This window comes from Felis catus, chromosome E1 (assembly GCF_018350175.1).
Source record: "Felis catus isolate Fca126 chromosome E1, F.catus_Fca126_mat1.0, whole genome shotgun sequence".
Lineage (NCBI taxonomy): Eukaryota > Metazoa > Chordata > Mammalia > Carnivora > Felidae > Felis > Felis catus.
Window position 1 is genome coordinate 38368194 of NC_058381.1, and position 19894 is coordinate 38388087.

The window sequence follows — 19894 nt, forward strand, 5'->3', positions numbered from 1 at the left end:
ATCAAGTCTCATGAAGGAGCATCATGTCCTCCAACGCACGTCTGTATTTCCAGAGCAGTTTGTATTCCACAGGCCTACAGCTGCAGCATGAGAATGCTCAGCAACACCAGCCACAGCACAGAGAAGTTCCCTCACATCCCACACCCTCAATTCTGCTGCCTTTCTACTTTTCCCTCATTGTTCACTCCTCCGAAAGAAAAATCCCAAACCAAACCTACAGAACCTGGAGAAAATACTTACCCTAGCCAGAGTGGTAAAGCCTACGTCTGTTAATTGAGAACACCTTGCCACTTCTAATATTCTGTTATAAAAAAAAAAAAAAAAAAAAAAGTGAAAGTCAAGCCCTTGTTCCCTGAAAACTGGGTTTATTAAAAACAGCAAGAATTTAAGAAAACAACCTCCTATTCCCTAGGCACTGCATACTATAGTGACATTAACAGCTAAGCAAGTCTGTATACAGATCTTGCCACTCATTTTCATGGAGTCATCATAAAGTGGTCCTGTAAATACCACAATTCAGGGTGACGCAATCAGAAGAATATAATAGAAGCTTGTAGTTAATGCCAAAATGCATGAAAAATGCATTTAAAAGCCTTCTTGATGGCATACTGCTTACCCCCAGAGGGCAGCCTGCTCCTAGAAAACAAAGGAAATGGAGATAAATACTCTGTTTCAATTAATCTGTTGCTCAAGTAAATTATTCTCTTTCCCTATTTTACATGTAGGTTCACTCAGATTTAAATAGCTTTTAAAAATTCTATGAAGGGACTGGTTAATCACAGGCCTGTACCAAGTATGAAATTCCATACTTATGAAAAAATACCCTTAGGCTTCTTGCCTCCTCCCACAGGCTCCCGGGGAGGCCCAGAGGAGGGGGAAACTGAGCTGGCAGACAACTCTCCTACTCAGGAACTGCTAAACACCAACCTAAATGCCAACCACAGGACTGGGGAATCAAAAGTAGCTCCTTTCTGCGAAAACTTTGGTGGTGTCTGTGTGACCGTACCAAAGAATATTTTTATGTCTGCTTACAAAAATTACTTACTACGTGAGTTGAAACAAATAAAGCCACAGTATAAGAAATCATTATCAAAAATCAATAAGAAATGAATGCTATATATATCTAATGGGAAAACATGATCTGACTGAACTTTTGATTATCATATTTGAGAGCTTTTCTATTCGAACAATAAAATAAGCCATGAAGTAATAAGGAGCTGAACAGTCCTCTCTTCAAATGAGAAAAAGGTAAAGTGTAAGATTTTTAGGGAGAAGTTTGGCTACCTCCTTAGCTCCAGGCCTCTGACATTATTAATTCTGACCAAGTCTATGATCTATCAAGGAATTTTGATAATCTAGGCAAATTTTCTTTCAATAATGGTGGTCAGGCTCCTGGCCAGGTGACTACAAAAAGCTTTAATGAAGTTATATTGGTTTACAATGATTATTATATGTAAGACAAGAGGTTTTCTGGGTTCTGGAGCCAGGCTGCCTGGGTTTGAATCTTGCTCTTGAACTCACTAGCTGTGAGACTTTGAACAGGTTATCTGACCTCTCTGGGCTTCAGTTTTTTCATCTATATTATGGAGACAGTAACAGTGCTAATATGGTATTCTGTGGATTAAACGAATTAATATTTGTAAATCCCTTACAATGGTCAACATGTCTAACATATAAGTAAAATAACAGTTTTTTTTAAAAACAAAACAGGTATATGGGGATAATCCCTATTTATTATGAAACAGTGTGTTGTGGGCTTTTACAAAATCAATATGGGTTTGAAACCATGTGTATGCTAACAGCATTCTTAGTAAATATTCAGCCAATCCTATATTTTGGCAGAAAGGAGGAACCATAGAGAAATAAGCTTTGCTCTAAAAGATCTTGAGCACAAAGGAAGTTTTCCTGTAGGGCTTTTTTAAAAAATACTTTCTTCTATGTACCTACCGGGCATCATTACCACAATACAAATAACCACAGGGGTAGGCCTTTAAAAACTTTCTTTAGAAATGAATTATATGAAAGTTTAATAAGACAAGTAATGAAATAAAATGTTATTTTTTTTTCTAGTCTAGATAGCAAGAAGTAGGAAATGGGGACTATTACCCTTTGGTTTAGGCCAATTACATGTAATCGAATGAGGTACAAAGCAAGTAGCTGGGCATCTAAAAGGGTAGCCTTGTAGTGTCTACCTTAAAAATCTCAAAGTTCCAAAGAAATAAATTTGGGTGAAGAAGGCCTTTGTTCCTTTCCCATGATTTTTTGAGCTAAACAAGAAATGTTTACCTAAGCCGTGGACAGTTCTGACCTAGAGCATTCAGGATGGCATCTGTGATGTTGGAGCAGCCGGAGGCACAGAGGGACTGTAACTTATGGCACCCTCTGCATATAGTAATGAGACCTTCATCTGTGATTTGCTAAAAAAATAAATAAATAAATAAATAAGAGCAAAAAAATCCCATAGATATTAGTTATTTAGCAGAAGAAAAGGAAAAAAATGTTACCTCTGAAAATAAGCACCAAAAAGAAATAAAATAGAGCTTAATATTAATTAGGTAGTAGACCTAAAAGAAAATGAATACGCTTTGTTTCTCCTTCTCAGTTCCTTTTGATTTAGTTTGTGAGAGAATCTGTGCTCATTTTTTTCATTTTAATTTATTTTAAGTAGGCTCCATGCCCAACGTGGGGCTTGAACTCACGACCCCGCGATCAAGAGTTATATGCTCTACTGACTAAGCCAGCTAGGCGCCCCAGTGCTCATTTTTGGTGTAAAAGGAGGAAGCTATAATGGGATTCTTGTAACCTAATGGGATTGGGAACAGCATGAGGTACATCGTGGGGTAGATTCAATTACATGACTTTAAAACCTAGAAAACAGGCAAGCACAGCAGTATAAATGTATTTATAAGTTCAAAATTGACGCTGATATTAAGTTACTGAAAAAATAAAACAACCGATGGATGACAGTTGCAACTTCATATCAACCACAGATCCATTTATTTATGTATTTATTTTAGTTGTATAATATAAAGAATATACTCATTTATGGAGATAAACAGCTGTGATCAACCAAATGTAATTTTGTGTGTTTTAAATTATTCTAAAATAAAAAGGACACAGCAAGATGTTACACTAAAAAAAAAAAAAGATGCCATATATAAACATCTTAACATGTAGGATATGATTAGCACTTCAATTTGTCCTGTTAGTTTCACAAATTTTGTATAAGCCTCAGAATAAAGCTCTCCTGTCATCTCTGTTCAGTCAGTGTCCTTAGGTTGCCAGGACAACTGAAAAAAAAAATCAAGCTTTAAATATTCACTGCTTAAATCAGTATATTCTCAATATTGCATAATTGAAACAAGATACAGATAAAAAATGGATGCTAAGGCAGATATAAGATTTATCTTGAGGATAAATTAATGAAGATCAACACATGTGGAAGTAACTTTCATACAAGTGTGATGTATGTTATTACTAAACAAGGATAATTGAAATGTAAAGGGGAAACAGCAATCGATAAACATGCATATTTACCAGGCCAATGAGAACTTGTGTTATATGATATTAGGAAAGTTTTATAGGGCTGTGCTGCCTTTTCCTTCTTAATGTTTTAAAATCTATAAGGGATTACTAAGGAAGAAAGTTGAGGAAAGTCATATGTACCAATACTTCAAATTTTAGAAAGAATAGAATTTACTAAACTTTTATGTTTTCAAATTAGTCCAGAAAAAGAGAATGGCTCAAGAATGTACTTTGGTCACTTCAACAGTTTTGGGCAGACACATGAAGTCTTAGGAATGTGAATCATTTCATCACATTCTACGGAAGGGATGACTTATGCCCTAAGACCTGGGTGAAGGGAAAGAGTAAAATAAACTGATGACAGAACTGGTTCTTTACGCTTACCACCTGCACTTTCTGTCTGCTGAAAGGATAAAGGAAGTGAAACTAAAACAGCAAATGGTAGGTAGGGTATGTATTTATATGGTTGTGTGAATGTGTGTGTAACATATATCCACACAAATATCTATGGAGTGTATCTCTGTGTATCTGTGTGTACAGACAGAATCTGAAGATGCCTAAGAACAGTTTCTTCCTATCACCGTAAGGTGATGGTTTCACGTTTACAACAGTTGTATAAGCTCTTCCTGTCAGGCCAAATATTTTGGTTTCATAAATGAAATTAGGCAAATTCTATAGTAACTATGACAGTCAGAATTAAAAGGAAGGGGTGATCAGAATTAAAAGGAATGTCATTCCTTTAACTCAGTCTTCAGGAGCCTCCTGAGCAGATCATTATCAGAACCATCCCTTAAGGGCTTGAAAGGGGAGGTTGCTTCACTTGCACAAAATATGGCCCTTTATGTGTCACCTTTAAACTAAACAATCACTATGCTCTCAAGTTTCAGGTAATCAAACAAGAGAAGGGTATAATGAGAAGAAGTTTTAGTAAAAACAAGGAAAGCCCTCATCAACTCTTTTTCATTGCAACGAGAGGCTCTCGTTCCAAGGCAACACATATATGATTTTCCAGGCAAGAGAGAAAAGCTAAATATGTACTGTCAATGTTGTAGGAACCTGAGTGGTTTCAGCAAATTCTCTGAGCAAAATGCAGGGGTTTGGGGATAGACACAAAAAAAAGCTGATAGTCTAAACAAGCCAAATGTGAACTACGAATACTACTTGGAAATTAAAAATTTAAAGAGTACATTTTGCTTGTCATCTGTTTGGATCCGTGGTTCCCGATAGTTATGACCCAATGATAGATGTTAATTGATCTGACTGCAGTTAATTTACCAAAAATATTTTAAGTACTGAAGTTTGTGAATAATTCACTTTGAAAAGAAAAAAAGAAAAGGGGTGGAGTTACAGTTCGCTTATTTGGAAGTCTGCAAGAGCTACCTTCTATATTATCTCTGTTAAAACCCTCAGGAGTGACTATTGTTAAACATGCAAAGAATCATCTGTGTGTTTACAGTGTCCCCAGGATTGAAGTAGAATAACCACTGGTCTTGATGACTAAAGCTCTTACGATATTACTGATATGAATTACTAATACGAAAGAATTGTGGGAAGGACTGCTTACTAAACAAGTCTGCAAGTTCAAAGTCACCAGTTCAGGACAGTGTGCACCTATGTACTTGAGAGCTTCGTCTTCTAGCTAGAAAGATTAAAAAGAGAAAATATGATTACTAACATTGTTTCAAGGGATAAAGATTTAGGAATGTATACATTCATTAATACATTCTAAATACAGCCAACCAAATTTCAAAGAACAATGAATCAGAAACAATGACCTGTGATCACAGAAAGGTGGACTTCATATCATTAGTATGGTTATCAGTATTTTTCATCAGTTCCAACCACATCAAATTCATATGATCACCAAATCAAGGAAAAGATAAAATAAACACTGCCTAATGTTTATGGATTTTTCTTCTGATAAATTAAATATGCCTCACAGCATTTTGTTCAGGGATTATGAAGCTAAAATAATTTTCACACTTCTATGCTTCCTATATAAAGTTTTTTAAAAACAAACTTTTTGGGAGCAGGAGCTGAGAAAGGAATCCGGTTTATCTGCTGCTGGAAGATCAGTGCCATGTGTACAGTGCTGAGAACAGATGGCAAGTAATTGATTATAATGTATAATGGTGCATTCCAATCAATATTTTCCAGGATTCCATAAATAACCAGAAGCTCAAGCTGTTGTTTTAAGGCAGTCTCACTTTCAAAGCTCTGTTTCAAACAATGGAACTCGTCCCATCATGGTCAAAGAGTAAGGGCACTTTTAACGGCATCCAAGGTATGGTTTCAGTAAGCATTAGTAAAATAATTTTTTATTTTTCAACGTTTTTTATTTATTTTTGGGACAGAGAGAGACAGAGCATGAACGGGGGAGGGGCAGAGAGAGAGGGAGACACAGAATCAGAAACAGGCTCCAGGCTCCGAGCCATCAGCCCAGAGCCCGACGCGGGGCTCGAACTCACGGACCGCGAGATCGTGACCTGGCTGAAGTCGGACGCTTAACCGACTGCGCCACCCAGGCGCCCCGTAAAATAATTTCTTAAGAGCCTAGCCCTACTTTGTCAATCACTTCTAAACTCACTTTTGATTATTTCCTTCCAGACACTGCCATGTCAATTCCTTATTTTTTTTCCACAGTAAAATATGAAGATAGCAAAAATTTTTAATGACAAAATATGTTGGGATTTGTAATGTGACTGGCAGGAAGTAAACATCAACACTATAAAATGTAGGTTCTGTATATTTGGCACATTTAACCTGGTAGTTAAACAACCAGCGAAATTGCTAACTAAGCTGGCTTCCTTGCCTCTCCAGTTTAAGGTCTCAGACAATGACAACATGGCAAGTTTCCTTTTCAGATTAAGTTGCAAGAGACCCTTCTTGCCTGAGGTGGATGCGTGGTGTGATTTTTTCTCCTCATCTTGCCTCCCCTCATAAATTTCTTTGGTCAGATGTTAATTCTTAGGTTTTTTTACTCTAAGGAAAACATTTTAGTATTTGGTAAGTATGTATCTTTGGCCAATAATATACAACTACATGTTCCTCAAGCCAATATCTTTGGACTGCCTACAAAGTCCATGGTTCTTCTAACATTCACAAGCACTACATGGAGTATTACCTGTGTGCAGCCTTTTAAGAATAAGGCCTTGAGACCCCCACAGCCTCTCACTAGTGCTTGGATGCCATCCTTGGTTACTTGGTCACACCAGGAAATGTTTAATTGCTCCAACAGTGGACATCCCTCACTTAGGACAAAACAAAATGAAACAAACATATGACTAAACCCAATTCCAAAGGTACCAAAGTCTCATTTTATTGGCTATTTAGTCAGGGAATGGCTACAGTCCCATGTTCTCCCCTAAGAATATATTTACTTAACATAGATTTAGAATATAGTCAACCAACAACAACAACAACAACAACAACAACAACAACAACAAAAACAACAAAGCATATTTATCAACACTTGTGGTGTTCATGTGGGACTATATCACTACAGGGGCTCTCTTAAATCCAGCTAAACTAGTAAGCACAAAGCACAATATTGTTTTTCAGATATGTTAGACCGTTATGGAGGTTCATCCTTTCCAAACATATTCTTTTTGCACTTATCACATCTTTAAAAGATCTGGAAAGTAAATGGGAATTAAGTGACCTGTTCAAGTTAACAGAGTAATTAGTGAAGAGTTTAGATTCAGATTCTTTATCAAATAATTCTATTACTTATCAAAGTAATAATGAGGATATTTACATTTTTATGTAAAAAATACAAAAGATCTATAAATTTTCCTTATCTGTGAAGTATCTGGAGTACTGCTTCCACAGGCTGAATTTAGGATATATTGTGTTCGATCTCTGCCTTATATCAAATATTAGTTTCGTCTTTCATTTCTCACTTGAACTATGGAAGACTCTCAAGTTCTAGGACATTCTTAGGAAAATACTGCTTTAATTGTTTTATAAAACGAAGGCAGAGGATCTTGGTTCAAGTTCATTCTTCAGCATTAAATAGTGTGACTTCAGGCAAGTCACTTTAGGAAACCGGCCTGAACTCCTCTTAATCTAAGATCAGCCATAGCCCCTCCTATGTTCTCCTCAAATGGATGCACTCACTTCTATAACAGAACTTATCATACTGTTTATTTTTTCTCCCACTAGGCTCTGAGCAGCTTAAGGGCAGCAACGATACCTTATTTACTTACATCTTATGGTTAAATCACAGTACCTGGCATTAAAAAATGTTTTAAGACTTTCTTAACTATGAAGTGTGTGTCCTATCTGCCCCACAAGGTTTTGAAATAAATGAAATCATTATGGGAAAATATTTTGTAAACTGTAAGTGTTGTTATATTATCCTATTTATCATTCTAAATGGCAAATGGCTTTAAATGCATATATTCAATATTCATAAGGAAAAGTCTAGAGGAAGTCATATTTTTAGATTACTTACACTCAACTAAATCTACATTTCTTTTAATAGCTTAATTTTTACTATTCATGAACATAACCAATACATGGGGCTATAATTATTTATAAAAGGCTGATAAAAAAGTAAAGTTACAAAGAGAATGAGCATTTCACCTTCCTTTTAAGGTACATTTTCTGTAATGTACTTTAAAAATACATTAACATTAAAACAAAACTTATCAAGCGCTTACTGTATGCCAGAAACTCTGCTAAGCGCTTTATATATATTAGGTTGAACTATATGAGGCCGTCATTTTTATAAGACAAAAGTTGTTAAATACTGGCAACTTTACACGATTTGGCCTAATACTATCAAATAATAATAATACTGTTTAATCCTAACAGCACTATGAGATAGAAAGGAATAACTCAGGAGGGTTATATTTGTTTGAAGTACTTGGTTAATCACCTGGCTCCAGAGTGCTGCTTTAATCACTAAGCCACTAAGCTATAATGATATGTGGCATTTGGGGGGGGGGGGGGGGCGGGAATCAAGCCCTCATAAAAATCAAATCATTCATGTAGAAGTTGTGCCAGTCTGTTCAGAAATCCTAGTTACCTCTAGTCATTTCACCTGGGTGTGTCCTGTAATTTGGGCAAGTGATAAAACAAAAAATCTATTCTGAACTATAGTACATATCCATAAAACATAGTTTCCTTCAATTCCAATTTAATTCAGTTATTTGAAATAAAAAATAAGTATATTTGTTCTGATTATTGAACATTCTTGGTAGAAGACATTTACCTCAGAGCTTTAAGAGACATGTTTGTTATTGATGTACAGGAAGCCAAGTCAAGGTGCCTGAGTTTGGAACAGAACTTGCTAAGGCTAGTACATGTACTGAAAAATGGAAAAAGGAGAAAATAATGAATAAATAGGAACGCATCTTTAGTAAATCATGCACGATTCTCATTAAACATGTGTCTGTACATAAGAACTATAAAATTTCCATACCCCAAATAAAAGCAGCTGTAAATCCTGGGATCTTTCATGCTGAGGAAGAGGCAGGTGCCATTCGCAAAGAAGAAACGCTGTGCTGTGTATGAGCGTTTGCATGAGGGGATCATGGTGCTTGATTCTCATTTGGAAATGTTTAACAGCAAATTACTCTGTGCTGATAAGAGACCTATATGCATTTTGCAAATACAGAAATACCAGAAAGCTAGCTAGTACTTGCCAGCAAGTGGTGCAACATGAAGACTGAAAGCTCTGTTCCTGCTCTTTCACTTAAATCTCTGCTTAAGATAACCTTTTACATGGCAGTATGAAATGGTTGGATTTTTGCAGCTGTAAAGGACCAGTATTGGGCTCAAACAAGCTAAGTTATGTAATAGTATTACCTACTTGCCTTTATGTTTTTTTGAAAAAGTAATCTCTTCCCTCAATGTGGGGCTTGACCTCATGACCCTCAGATCAAGAGTCACATGTTCTACTGACTGACCAGCCAGGTGCCCCTTTATGAATTTCTTCCCCCCCCCCTTTATGAATTTCTTAAAGGCTCTTTTTCCACAGTAGTCAAGTTCTCAGTTTAATTTTTCTAACTTCTTATGGAAAATTTCAAATATACACAAGAGTGAATACAGAATGCACTTGTACCATCGTTAAGCTTTGACATTTATTAACATTCTACTATTTCTATTTCATCTATTTTCCTCTGCTTTTTGTTTCAGTATTTTAAAGCAAATCCCAGGGGCGCCTGGGTGGCTCAGTCGGTTAAGCAGTCCAACTTCGGCTCAAGTCATGATCTCACGGTCTGTGAGTTCGAGCCCCGCATCGGGCTCTGTGCTGACAGCTCAGAGACTGGAACCTGTTTCAGATTCTGTGTCTCCCTCTCTCTTTGACCCTTCCCTGTTCATGCTGTCTCTCTCTGTCTCAAAAATAAATAAACGTTAAAAAAAAATTTAAAAATTAAAGCAAATCCCAGACTATTTCACCTGTAAATATTTCAGGACATCTTTCTAACGGATAATGACTTTAATTCCTTAATATCTGATAGCCTGACTGTCCAAGTTTCCCTAATTGTCTTATAAATGCCTTTGTCAACGTGACCTGTTCAAATTAGGACCCAAATAAGAGTTGTACATTCTATTTGGCAGATATGTGTCTTAGGTCTTTGTATGGACCTGTGTTTCCATTTTTTCCGGGTAGATGCCTAGGATTAGCATTGCTAGGTCCTACACTATGTTTATGTTTGACTTTTTAAGAAACCACCATACTATTTTCCAAAGTGGCTGTACTATTTTACATTTCTACCAGCAATGCATGAATGCCCCAGTTTCTCCACATCTTTGCCAATACTTGGCACTCTCTTTTTCATTATAGTCATGTTAGGGGGTATGGATTGTAATCCCACTGTGGTTTTATTGTGCAATTGTGCAACAAACACTCTTTCCTGTGCTTATTAGCCATTCATCTCTTTCCTTGGTGAAAATCTACCCAAATGTTTAGCCCAATCTTTAACTGGATTGCCTTATTATTGATTGTAAGAGTTCTCTGTATACTTTTAATACAGGTGTTTAATTTCTTTCAGTAATGTTTTGCTGTTTTCAAGCACTTCTTTTAGAATTGTTATCTGTGAATAAATATGGTTTACTTCTTTCCTGTCAGTTTTCTTTCCTTCCTTCCTTCCTTCCTTCCTTCCTTCCTTCCTTCCTTCCTTCCTTCCTTCCTTCCTCTCTCTCTCTCTCTCTCTCTTTCTTTCTTTCTTTCTTTCTTTCTTTTCTTTCTTTCTTTCTTTCTTTCTTTCTTTCTTTCTTTCTTTCTTTCTTTCTTTCTTTCTTTCTTTCTTTCTTTCTTTCTTTCTTTTCTTTCTTTCTTTCTTGTTCTTCTTTCAAGCTTACTGCATTGGCTAGAATCTCCAACAGAATGTTGGCAGAAATGGTGACATGGAACATCTTTACCTTGGTCTTGACCTTAGGGTAAAGTCTTTCATCATTAAGTATGATGTTAGCAGCAGGTTTTTCATAGATGGTTTTGATCAGATTGAGTAAACTCCCTTCTATTTCTAGTTTGTTGAGAATTTTTTTTATTACAAATAGGTGTTGGATTTGCCATGTATTTTTTTTCTGTATCCGATGATGTATTAATTATCTACTATTACTTAACAAATTACTCCCCAAACTGAGCAGCTTAAAACAACATTTGTTATTGCATGGTTTTTGTGGGTCAGGAATACAGGCACAGGCAGCTTTAGCAGGGTGCCTCTGACTCAGGATGTCTCACAGGCTGCAATTAAGGTCTTGGTCACAGTTGCATTCATCTCAAAGGTTAACTGGGTGCAAATTCCCTTCCAAGCTTATTTTAGGTGGCTGTTGGCAGACCTCAGCAGATCCAATTCCAAGCTCACTCATTTGGTTTTTGATAGGTTTCAGGTCCTTGCTGGCCGCTGGCCACACCTTAAGTTCCTTGCTACATGGACCTCTCCACAGAGCTACTCACAACAGGGCAGGCTGCTTCCTCCAGAGCCACAGCCCTGAGAGAAAGCAGAGCAAGACAGAATCACAGTCTTTGGTACTTAACCTCCAAAGTGACATCCAATCTCTTTTGCAGTATTCTATTGTTAGAAATGAGTCACTAGGTCCAGTCCACGTTCATGGGGAAAGATTACATAAGGGTGTGAGTACTAGGAGTCAGGGGTTATTTGGGGGCCATTTTAGAGGCCACCACACACTGAGATGATCATGTAGTTCCTGTCCTTTATTCCAAGGGGCAGTAAATCTCACCAGCTGCCTGTTTTTATATGGCTCACAAGTCAAGAATGGTTTTGATGTTTTCAAAGGGTTGAAAAAAATTTTTTAAAGATCCTGTGACATGTGAAACTTACATGAAATTCAAATCTCATTGTACAGAAATAAAGCTTTATTGGAGCACACTTATGCTTAATTGTTTATGTATACTCTATGGCTGCCTTTGTAAAACATATTGGCAGGGTTGGGTGCTGTGACAGAGACTGTATGGCCCATGAAGCCCTAAAAATATTTCCTTATCTGGCCCTGTTCAGAAAGTCTACTGACCTCTACTTTATTCTACTAATTATTATGAGATATTATATTTAATTGATTTTCAGATATTAAGCCACACTTGTATTTCTGGGGTAAATCCCGCTTGGTTATGATTCCAAATCCTTTCTTATGTTGCTGGATTTAGTTTGCTAAAATTCTGTCAAGTATTTTTGTGGCTCTGTTTCTGAGAAAGAACAATTAGTAGATTTCCTTTTATTGTGATGTCTTTGGTATCAGAAAAATACTGGCCTCATAAAATGAGTTATGAAATATTTCCTATTTCATTTTATGAATCAGTTTGAAAACTGCTATTATTTCTTCTGTAAATATTTTTTAATGTTTATTTTTTTATTTATTTTGGGGGGTGGAGGAAGGAGAAGGAGAGAAGGAGAGAGAATCCCAAGCAGTCTCCACGATTAGCATGGAACCCAACGTGGGGCTAGATCTCACCACTGTGAGACCATGACCTAAGCCGAAATCAAGAATCAGATGCTTAACCAAATGAGCCATCCAGGTGCCCCTCTTCTTTAAATATTTGATGGAATTCACCAGTGAAGACATTTGGGCCTGGGCTTTTCTTTATGGGATTCTTTTCAATTATTCACTGAACTTACTTGTTACTGACCTATTCAGATTGTCTTAATCTGTCTTTTGGGTAAAATATTTAGTGCTCTCCTTGATAATCTAGGTCTTCTCTTTTATTTTCTTCGTCTGAGTCTGTCAATTTGGGGTTTTTTTTCCCCCCAAGAAACCAGCTTTTGGTTTCAGTACTGTTTTTGTTTCCTATTTTGTTGGTATCTCATCTAATTTTTTAAAAAGTAATCTCTGTACTCAACGTGGGGCTTGAACTCACCACCCCGAGGTCAAGAGTCACATGCTCTATCAGCTGAGCCAGCGATGAACCCCTAGATCCTCTATTTTAAACCTTTCTTTTCTAACATAAGCATTTGAAACTACATTTTTCTCTAAAGTATAGCCTTTGGAATAGCCCACAAGTTTCAAATATTATGTTTTCATTATCACACAGCAAAACATATTTTCTAGTTTTCTTTGTAATCTATTCTTAGACCCATGTTCTCTTTTTTTTTTCCAATATATGAAATTTATTGTCAAATTGGTTTCCATACAACACCCAGTGCTCATCCCAAAAGGTGCCCTCCTCAATACCCATCACCCACCCTCCCCTCCCTCCCACCCCCCATCAACCCTCAGTTTGTTCTCAGTTTTTAAGAGTCTCTTATGCTTTGGCTCTCTCCCACTCTAACCTCTTTTTTTTTTTTTCTTCCCCTCCCCCATGGACTTCTGTTAAGTTTCTCAGGATCCACATAAGAGTGAAAACATATGGTATCTGTCTTTCTCTGTATGGCTTATTTCACTTAGCGTAACACTGTCCAGTTCCAACCACGTTGCTACAAAGGGCCATATTTCATTCTTTCTCATTGCCACATAGTACTCCATTGTGTATATAAACCTAAATGTCCATCAACTGATGAACGGATAAAGAAATTGTGGACCCATGTTATTCTGAAGGATAATATTTAACTTTCAAAATTTCAAGAAATGTTACTCATTTCTACTTTAATTCTGTTGAGGACATGGCACTACACTCACTATGATTTCAATCCTAAATTCACTGAAAAATTTTTTATGGTCCATTATTTGGTGTGTCTCACTAAATATTCTAAGTGCACTTGAAAAGAACACGTACTCTGATGCTTTCTGGTATAGCATTCTGTTTAAGTGTCAATTAGGACAAGTTCATTGACAGTGTTGCTCAAGTCTTCTAGAGCTTTACTGTTTTTTGGTCTACTTGATTTGTCATTTACTTTCTAGTATCTTTTCCATCTACACTTTTCCTGAAGTTTACATCATCTCATGTTACTAACCATTCCAAGTTTCCTGTGATTAGTGATTGTAATAGTATATCCTCTCTCATCCTTTTACTTCAATCTCCATATTATCTTTAAGTTTTTGCACAAATTCTTGAGCATGTTTGTACTTGCTATTTTTAAACCCTTTTTATTGGTCAATTTTATAACCTCTGTCATTTCTGGACCTGTTACTATTGACTGGTTTTTCTTCTGGTATCATTTCATGCTTTTTTGCATGTCTTGTAATTTTCATTGAATGCTGGAAATTCTGTATGCTGAGTGTCTAGGCTTTGTTGTCTTTATTTTTAAAGTTTATTTATTTTGAGAGAGACAGAGGGAGAGAGGGAGAGAGCATTCCAATGCAGGGCTTGATCTCACAACCATGAGATCATGACCTGAGTCAAAATCAAGGGCTGGACACTTAACCACTGAGCTACCCAGGCACCCCATGCTTTGTTGTCTTCTTTAAAAGAATGTTAACTTGGCAGGCAGCTAAATTAGGTATGGATCAATTTGACCCTGAATTTTTTCTTTTAACCTTTACTGGGACAGGTCCAGTCTAGCTTTACTACAAAGGCGTGACCTTTCTGAAGTCTCTATTAAATACCCCAAGGTATTCAATGAACATTCTTCATTCTGAACTTCTCTCAGCCTTACCTAAGCTCTGGCAATTTCTCAGTTTACAGTTTCTTGGTAATTGTTCCTTCCTTTTAGATGTTTTTTACCCAGCTTTGTGGGGTCTCAATATGTCCATTTATAGCTTACTATTCAGCCAGATCAATGTAGATTTCTTTTATTTATTTATTTATTTATTTATTTATTTATTTATTTATTTTAATGTTTATTTATTTTTGAGACAGAGAGAGACAGAGCATGAATGGGGGAAGGGCAGAGAGAGAGGGAGACACAGGATCGGAAGCAGGATCCAGGCTCTGAGCCATCAGCCCAGAGCCTGACGCGGGGCTCGAACTCACGAACCGTGAGATCGTGACCTGAGCCGAAGTCAGACGCTCAACCGACTGAGCCACCCAGGTGCCCCAGTGTAGATTTCTGTAGCCTTTTTGAGTAGTTCTCCCATCTTAAGATAAAAATTCCAGCCACTTTTGTCTTCCTGAACTCTGATCTATTATTCTTCAAATCAGCCAGAATCTTGTTTTCTGTTTGGGTTCTTTCTCCTTATACCATCATCTGGAAAACACCACCAGGCAGAAAGCCAGGGTGGTCATAGGGCTCACCTAATTGCTCAGTCCTGTGCTGCATATTGTCCAACATCTGAAACTGGTTCTTTGATATGTTTTGTACAGTTTTACAGTTGTTTATGGCAGGAGGGCATTTATTGTCATGGCAGAAGCAGAAGTCTCCATTTTTGCTTTTTAAAGTTTGTGTCTTTTTTCTTATATATGATGCTTAAAATATTGTGTTTCTGAAGTCACTAGAAGCAGCAAAAATCTGAACTGGCCAGTGGTTATTTGATGATTTTAAGATATTAAGTTTTTTTATAGGAGTGATAAAATTAACATGCTTATGTTAAAAGCTTTTATCTTTTAGAAATATATGCTTACAGATTAAAATAATATGATGTCTAGGACTTTTTTTCAAAGTAAGAAAAATTGGGGGATATAGATGAAACAAGACTGACCATCAAGTGGTAATTTCTCAATTATCAATTTGAAGGTGGGTGATGTGTTCAGTACACTGTTTTGTCTACTTTGGTATATATTTAAAACTTTTCATAAGAAATAAAAGTCAGTCAGGGTGCTGGAGTGGCTCAATCGGTTAAGCATTTATCTGACTCTTGATTTTGGCTCAGGTCATGATTGTACAGTTCACTTTGTGGGTTTGAGCCCCGCATTGGGCTCTGCATGGAGTGTAGAGCCTGCTTGGGATTCTCTCTCTGTCTGCCCCTCTCCACTGTGCTCTCTTTGTCTCTCTCTCAAAATAAATAAATAAAACTTAAAAAAAAAAAAAAAAGAGGGGCGCCTGGGTGGCTCAATCAGTTAAGCATCCAACTTCAGCTCAGGTCATCTCACGGTTTGTGAGTTCAAGTGCCACTGTCGACACACAGACCATATGTCTCCCTCTTTCTCTGCCCCTCCCAGCTTGTGCACTCTCTCAAAAATAAATAAACATTAAAAAAAAAAAAAAAACCAAAAAACTTACTGCTTCTTGGCCTTTAAGCTAAAATCAAGTGTAAAAAAAAAAAAAAAACCTTAAAAAAAAGAAATCAAAAGTCAGTAGAAGTAATTTCTCTCTGTGGTTATAGCTCCAACTTGATATGATTGGGTTCATGTGTTTTATTTTGGTTTCAATTTTTAGGGACTGCTTTGATTTCTTTTTGACTTAATTCATATTTTAATTATCTATGTAGAACATTTACATAGCTATTAAAGGAAAACTACAAAACCTGATACTTCAGAGTCTTCCTTTCATCCCTGTCTCTGTGTTTATTCTCTTACCCACAGGTCACCATTTTTACTCATTTTTATAATCTTTAAATTGTTTCTTTTTGAAAATATAAGTGAACATGGGTATTTACTGGCTCTGCAAAAAGTATCTTATACAAACTCCTCTGCAGTTTGCTTCCTTAATTTAAACAGTCTGTCCTAGAGATCATTCCAAAATACCATATACTCTCCTCATTCCTTTGATTTAACAGTCCTCTACTGATTGATATTTGGGTTCTTTCCCATATTTTGCTATTGAAAATAATGTAGTATTTGTTATTACAAACAGTAAAAATGAATAGCTTTGCACATAAATTGTACTACATTTTTGTCAGTTTATCTTTGGTATATAGAATAGATTCTTAGAAAATTATTCTTAGTGTAAATTATGTCACTTTTATTTTTACCAAAGTAGCAAAATTTTAATCTCTGTAATATTAAGTATTCAAAAGAAAAAAATAAACAGGTAATTTATCTAAAGTAAATGGAGGGCTACTGGTATAAAGTCATGGTTGGGGGAGGAGTTAGATATGTTACTCATGTTAAAGGTCAAATCAATCCACAGAAATAATACTTGTTAGAATAACCACAGTAGAATAATCATAGTTTTTGTCTTTCAGACATTTTTTTTTAAGTAAAAGTTAATAATGTTGTGACCTCAAAGAAAGTACTGAAATAAACAATCTGTACCCTCTGTTTCAATTCTAAAGATCCCATCTCTTTCATGAGGCCTTTCCGAACAGGAACATTCACTAAATAATCCTGGGCCCCCTCCCTGTATAAACATGTTTCCTCAATGGCTTCACTTCATCTCATAACAGGCAACAATTTCCCTATATAATATTTAAATGTTATTTGATACATATCATCACCAATAGATAACCTGGGACTGAATTGGGCAGGGCAGGGCAGGGGCTGAATGTTTTTTATGTCTACCTTCCACATCTATTAGGTCTGTGACAGTAAGCTCTCAAGGATGAACAACTGTTTTATTCCATTTATACTGTACCTGACACAGACATAGCACATTTAAAGGGTCATTTAACAAATGCTCTCAGTATCAATGATCACAAGTTGTTTCATATGTATTTAAGATTTTCTATCTTTTTACAGAATTATTGGTTTACCCTGCCTTTTGAATGAAAGCTACTAGTATCTTCTTGAAACATAAGTAGTCCTAGCAATTTCTAGTATTAGTATCCCTACTGCATATACACGGACTCCAATTTTTAAGTTTCACTTTAAATATCAAGATAGGATTTGGGTCAGATTCCAAAACTAGTTTCTTATGCCATTTCTATTTTAATGTTTTCTCCTTTCAAAATATCTTTCCTCTGTAAGGCCAAAATGAAATTTGCTAAATATATTTAATAGCCCACATTTAAAGCTAGCATAGGCAGGAAACAAGGGGCTATGATTCACCCCTCTAAAACATAAAATACTTACGCATCTGTAGTCTTCGTACACCCATTTAGATTCAGTACTTCAATGTTCCTACAATTTTGTGCAAAGGTCCTTTACAGGGAAGAAAGTTAAAGGTTTGAAACAAAATAGCCACAATTTTAAGCATTACAAAAAATAATAAAAGATATTATTGGTAATATTGGATGTTGATACAAAAGTAACTCACAATTATGAAAATAAATTCATTTTCAACCACAAACTTTTATTTTTATTTTTTTTAACATGAAATTTATTGTCAAATTGGTTTCCATACAACACCTAGTGCTCATCCCAAAAGGTGCCCTCCTCAATACCCATCACCCACCCTCCCCTCCCTCTCACCCCCCATCTACCCTCAGTTTGTTCTCAGTTTTTAAGAGTCTCTTATGCTTTGGCTCTCTCCCTCTCTAACCTCTTTTTTTTTTTTTTCTTCCCCTCCCCCATGGACTTCTGTTAAGTTTCTCAGGCTCCACATAAGAGTGAAAACACATGGTATCTATCTTTCTCTGTATGACTTATTTCACTTAGCATCACACTCTCCAGTTCCATCCATGTTGCTACAAAAGGCCATATTTCATTCTTTCTCATTGCCATGTAGTATTCCATTGTGTATATAAACCACAAATTCTTTATCCATTCATCAGTTGATGGACATTTAGGCTCTTTCCACAATTTGGCTATTGTTGAGAGTGCTGCTATAAACACTGGGATACAAGTGTCCCTATGCATCAGCACTCCTGTATCCCTTGGGTAAATTCCTAGCAGTGCTATTGCTGGGTCATAGGGTAGCTCTATTTTTAATTTTTTGAGAAACCTCCACACTGTTTTCCAGAGTGGCTGCACCAGTTTGCATTCCCACCAACAGTTCAGGAGGCTTCCCATTTCTCCACATCCTCTCCAGCATCTATAGTCTCCTGATTTGTTCATTTTGGCCACTCTGACTGGTGTGAGGTGATATCTGAGTGTAGTTTTGATTTGTATTTCCCTGATGAGGAGCGACGCTGAGCATCTTTTCATGTGCCTGTTGGCCATCCGGATGTCTTCTTTAGAGAAGTGTCTATTCATGTTTTCTGCTCATTTCTTCACTGGATTATTTGTTTTTCGGGCAACCAAAAACTTTTAAACATTGATCTTTTTATTGACCAAGGTTACAATTACCCTACCTTTGAGTTAACAAATTAAGAACAATTTTTACTCAAGACTCCAAAAGAACCATTTATGATATGAGGAATCTGGCTTTTGGCAGGAGGTATTTGTTCTTGTTTTATTCTCAAAACCATACATCCCAGTACTGGATATTTTTGTGCTATAAATAATATGTGTATGTTTGGCTTCAGAATAGCTTAAGAATACACAAAATTATTTTAGCTTTTTCTGGGTGAGATGGTGCTGTTCTTTACTTATTCAAGAAGATCAGTTAATCAAAAATCATGTTCTTACCTTAATGCATTGTCTCCTACTCCAAGACACCCACGAAGACTTAACTTTCGTAAAAAGCCCCCACATCGTTTTGAAATATTCTCCACTACCCGGCCCTGTAAAGAAAAAACAGGTAAACAAAAATAAGCCACCACATTGTTTTTGAAGAGAACACATCATTTTTAATAATCTATAAACAAAGGCTTCTACTTGATTTAAAAACTTAATTCAATAAAGAAATGTCAACTTATTTGAGAAAGCTTTCCTGATTAACTTATCTACCCCAAACAGGCTCAAACCCTATTTGTTTATTTTGTTCAATTTGTAAGGCACTCTCTAGTTGAGGAAATGGTTCTCTGTAGTTCTGTAGTTTTATGCCACTATGTTAATGTAGGCTGCTCTACTGGTCAAACTGCAGCTACTGAAGGACATTAGCTTCCTTGATTATTTCTGAATCCTCTCCAAAGTGTTACTAGAGTACTCTGAATACAGCAGAGACTCAATGGACACTTATCAAAAGCTTGCTGAATGATTCTCTGGGCCATGTTGCTTTAAACATTTATATCCATGAAGAGTAGACAACTGTGAAAAATATAAGAATCCTGCATAATGTCAGTGGCTATTATTTTAAAAGCACTTTCTGTAGAAATGGAACGTTCTGTGTATAACGGTAAATTCATGTGAGGCTTTTTAAAAACTTTTTTTTTCTATTTTTTT

The 19894-nt window shown here is 36.3% G+C and overlaps 1 protein-coding gene across 4 annotated transcripts in view; it reads right to left on the bottom strand.

Moving 5' to 3' along the window:
- FBXL20 (F-box and leucine rich repeat protein 20) overlaps nucleotides 1–19894 on the bottom strand; it is a 102161-nt gene that overhangs the window by 12673 nt on the left and 69594 nt on the right. For 3 of the 4 annotated variants that reach the window (XM_006940293.5, XM_023243645.2, XM_045044830.1), the window contains 7 exons: nucleotides 19199–19293; nucleotides 17762–17830; nucleotides 8744–8839; nucleotides 6650–6776; nucleotides 5090–5164; nucleotides 2287–2417; nucleotides 241–301 (listed from right to left, as the gene is read on the bottom strand). In XM_006940293.5, the coding sequence (XP_006940355.1) occupies nucleotides 241–301; nucleotides 2287–2417; nucleotides 5090–5164; nucleotides 6650–6776; nucleotides 8744–8839; nucleotides 17762–17830; nucleotides 19199–19293 (654 nt within the window). Of the gene's footprint in view, nucleotides 1–240; nucleotides 302–2286; nucleotides 2418–5089; nucleotides 5165–6649; nucleotides 6777–8743; nucleotides 8840–8953; nucleotides 9126–17761; nucleotides 17831–19198; nucleotides 19294–19894 lie in introns of those variants that run through there. The other variant, XM_045044831.1, reaches the window with a different exon arrangement.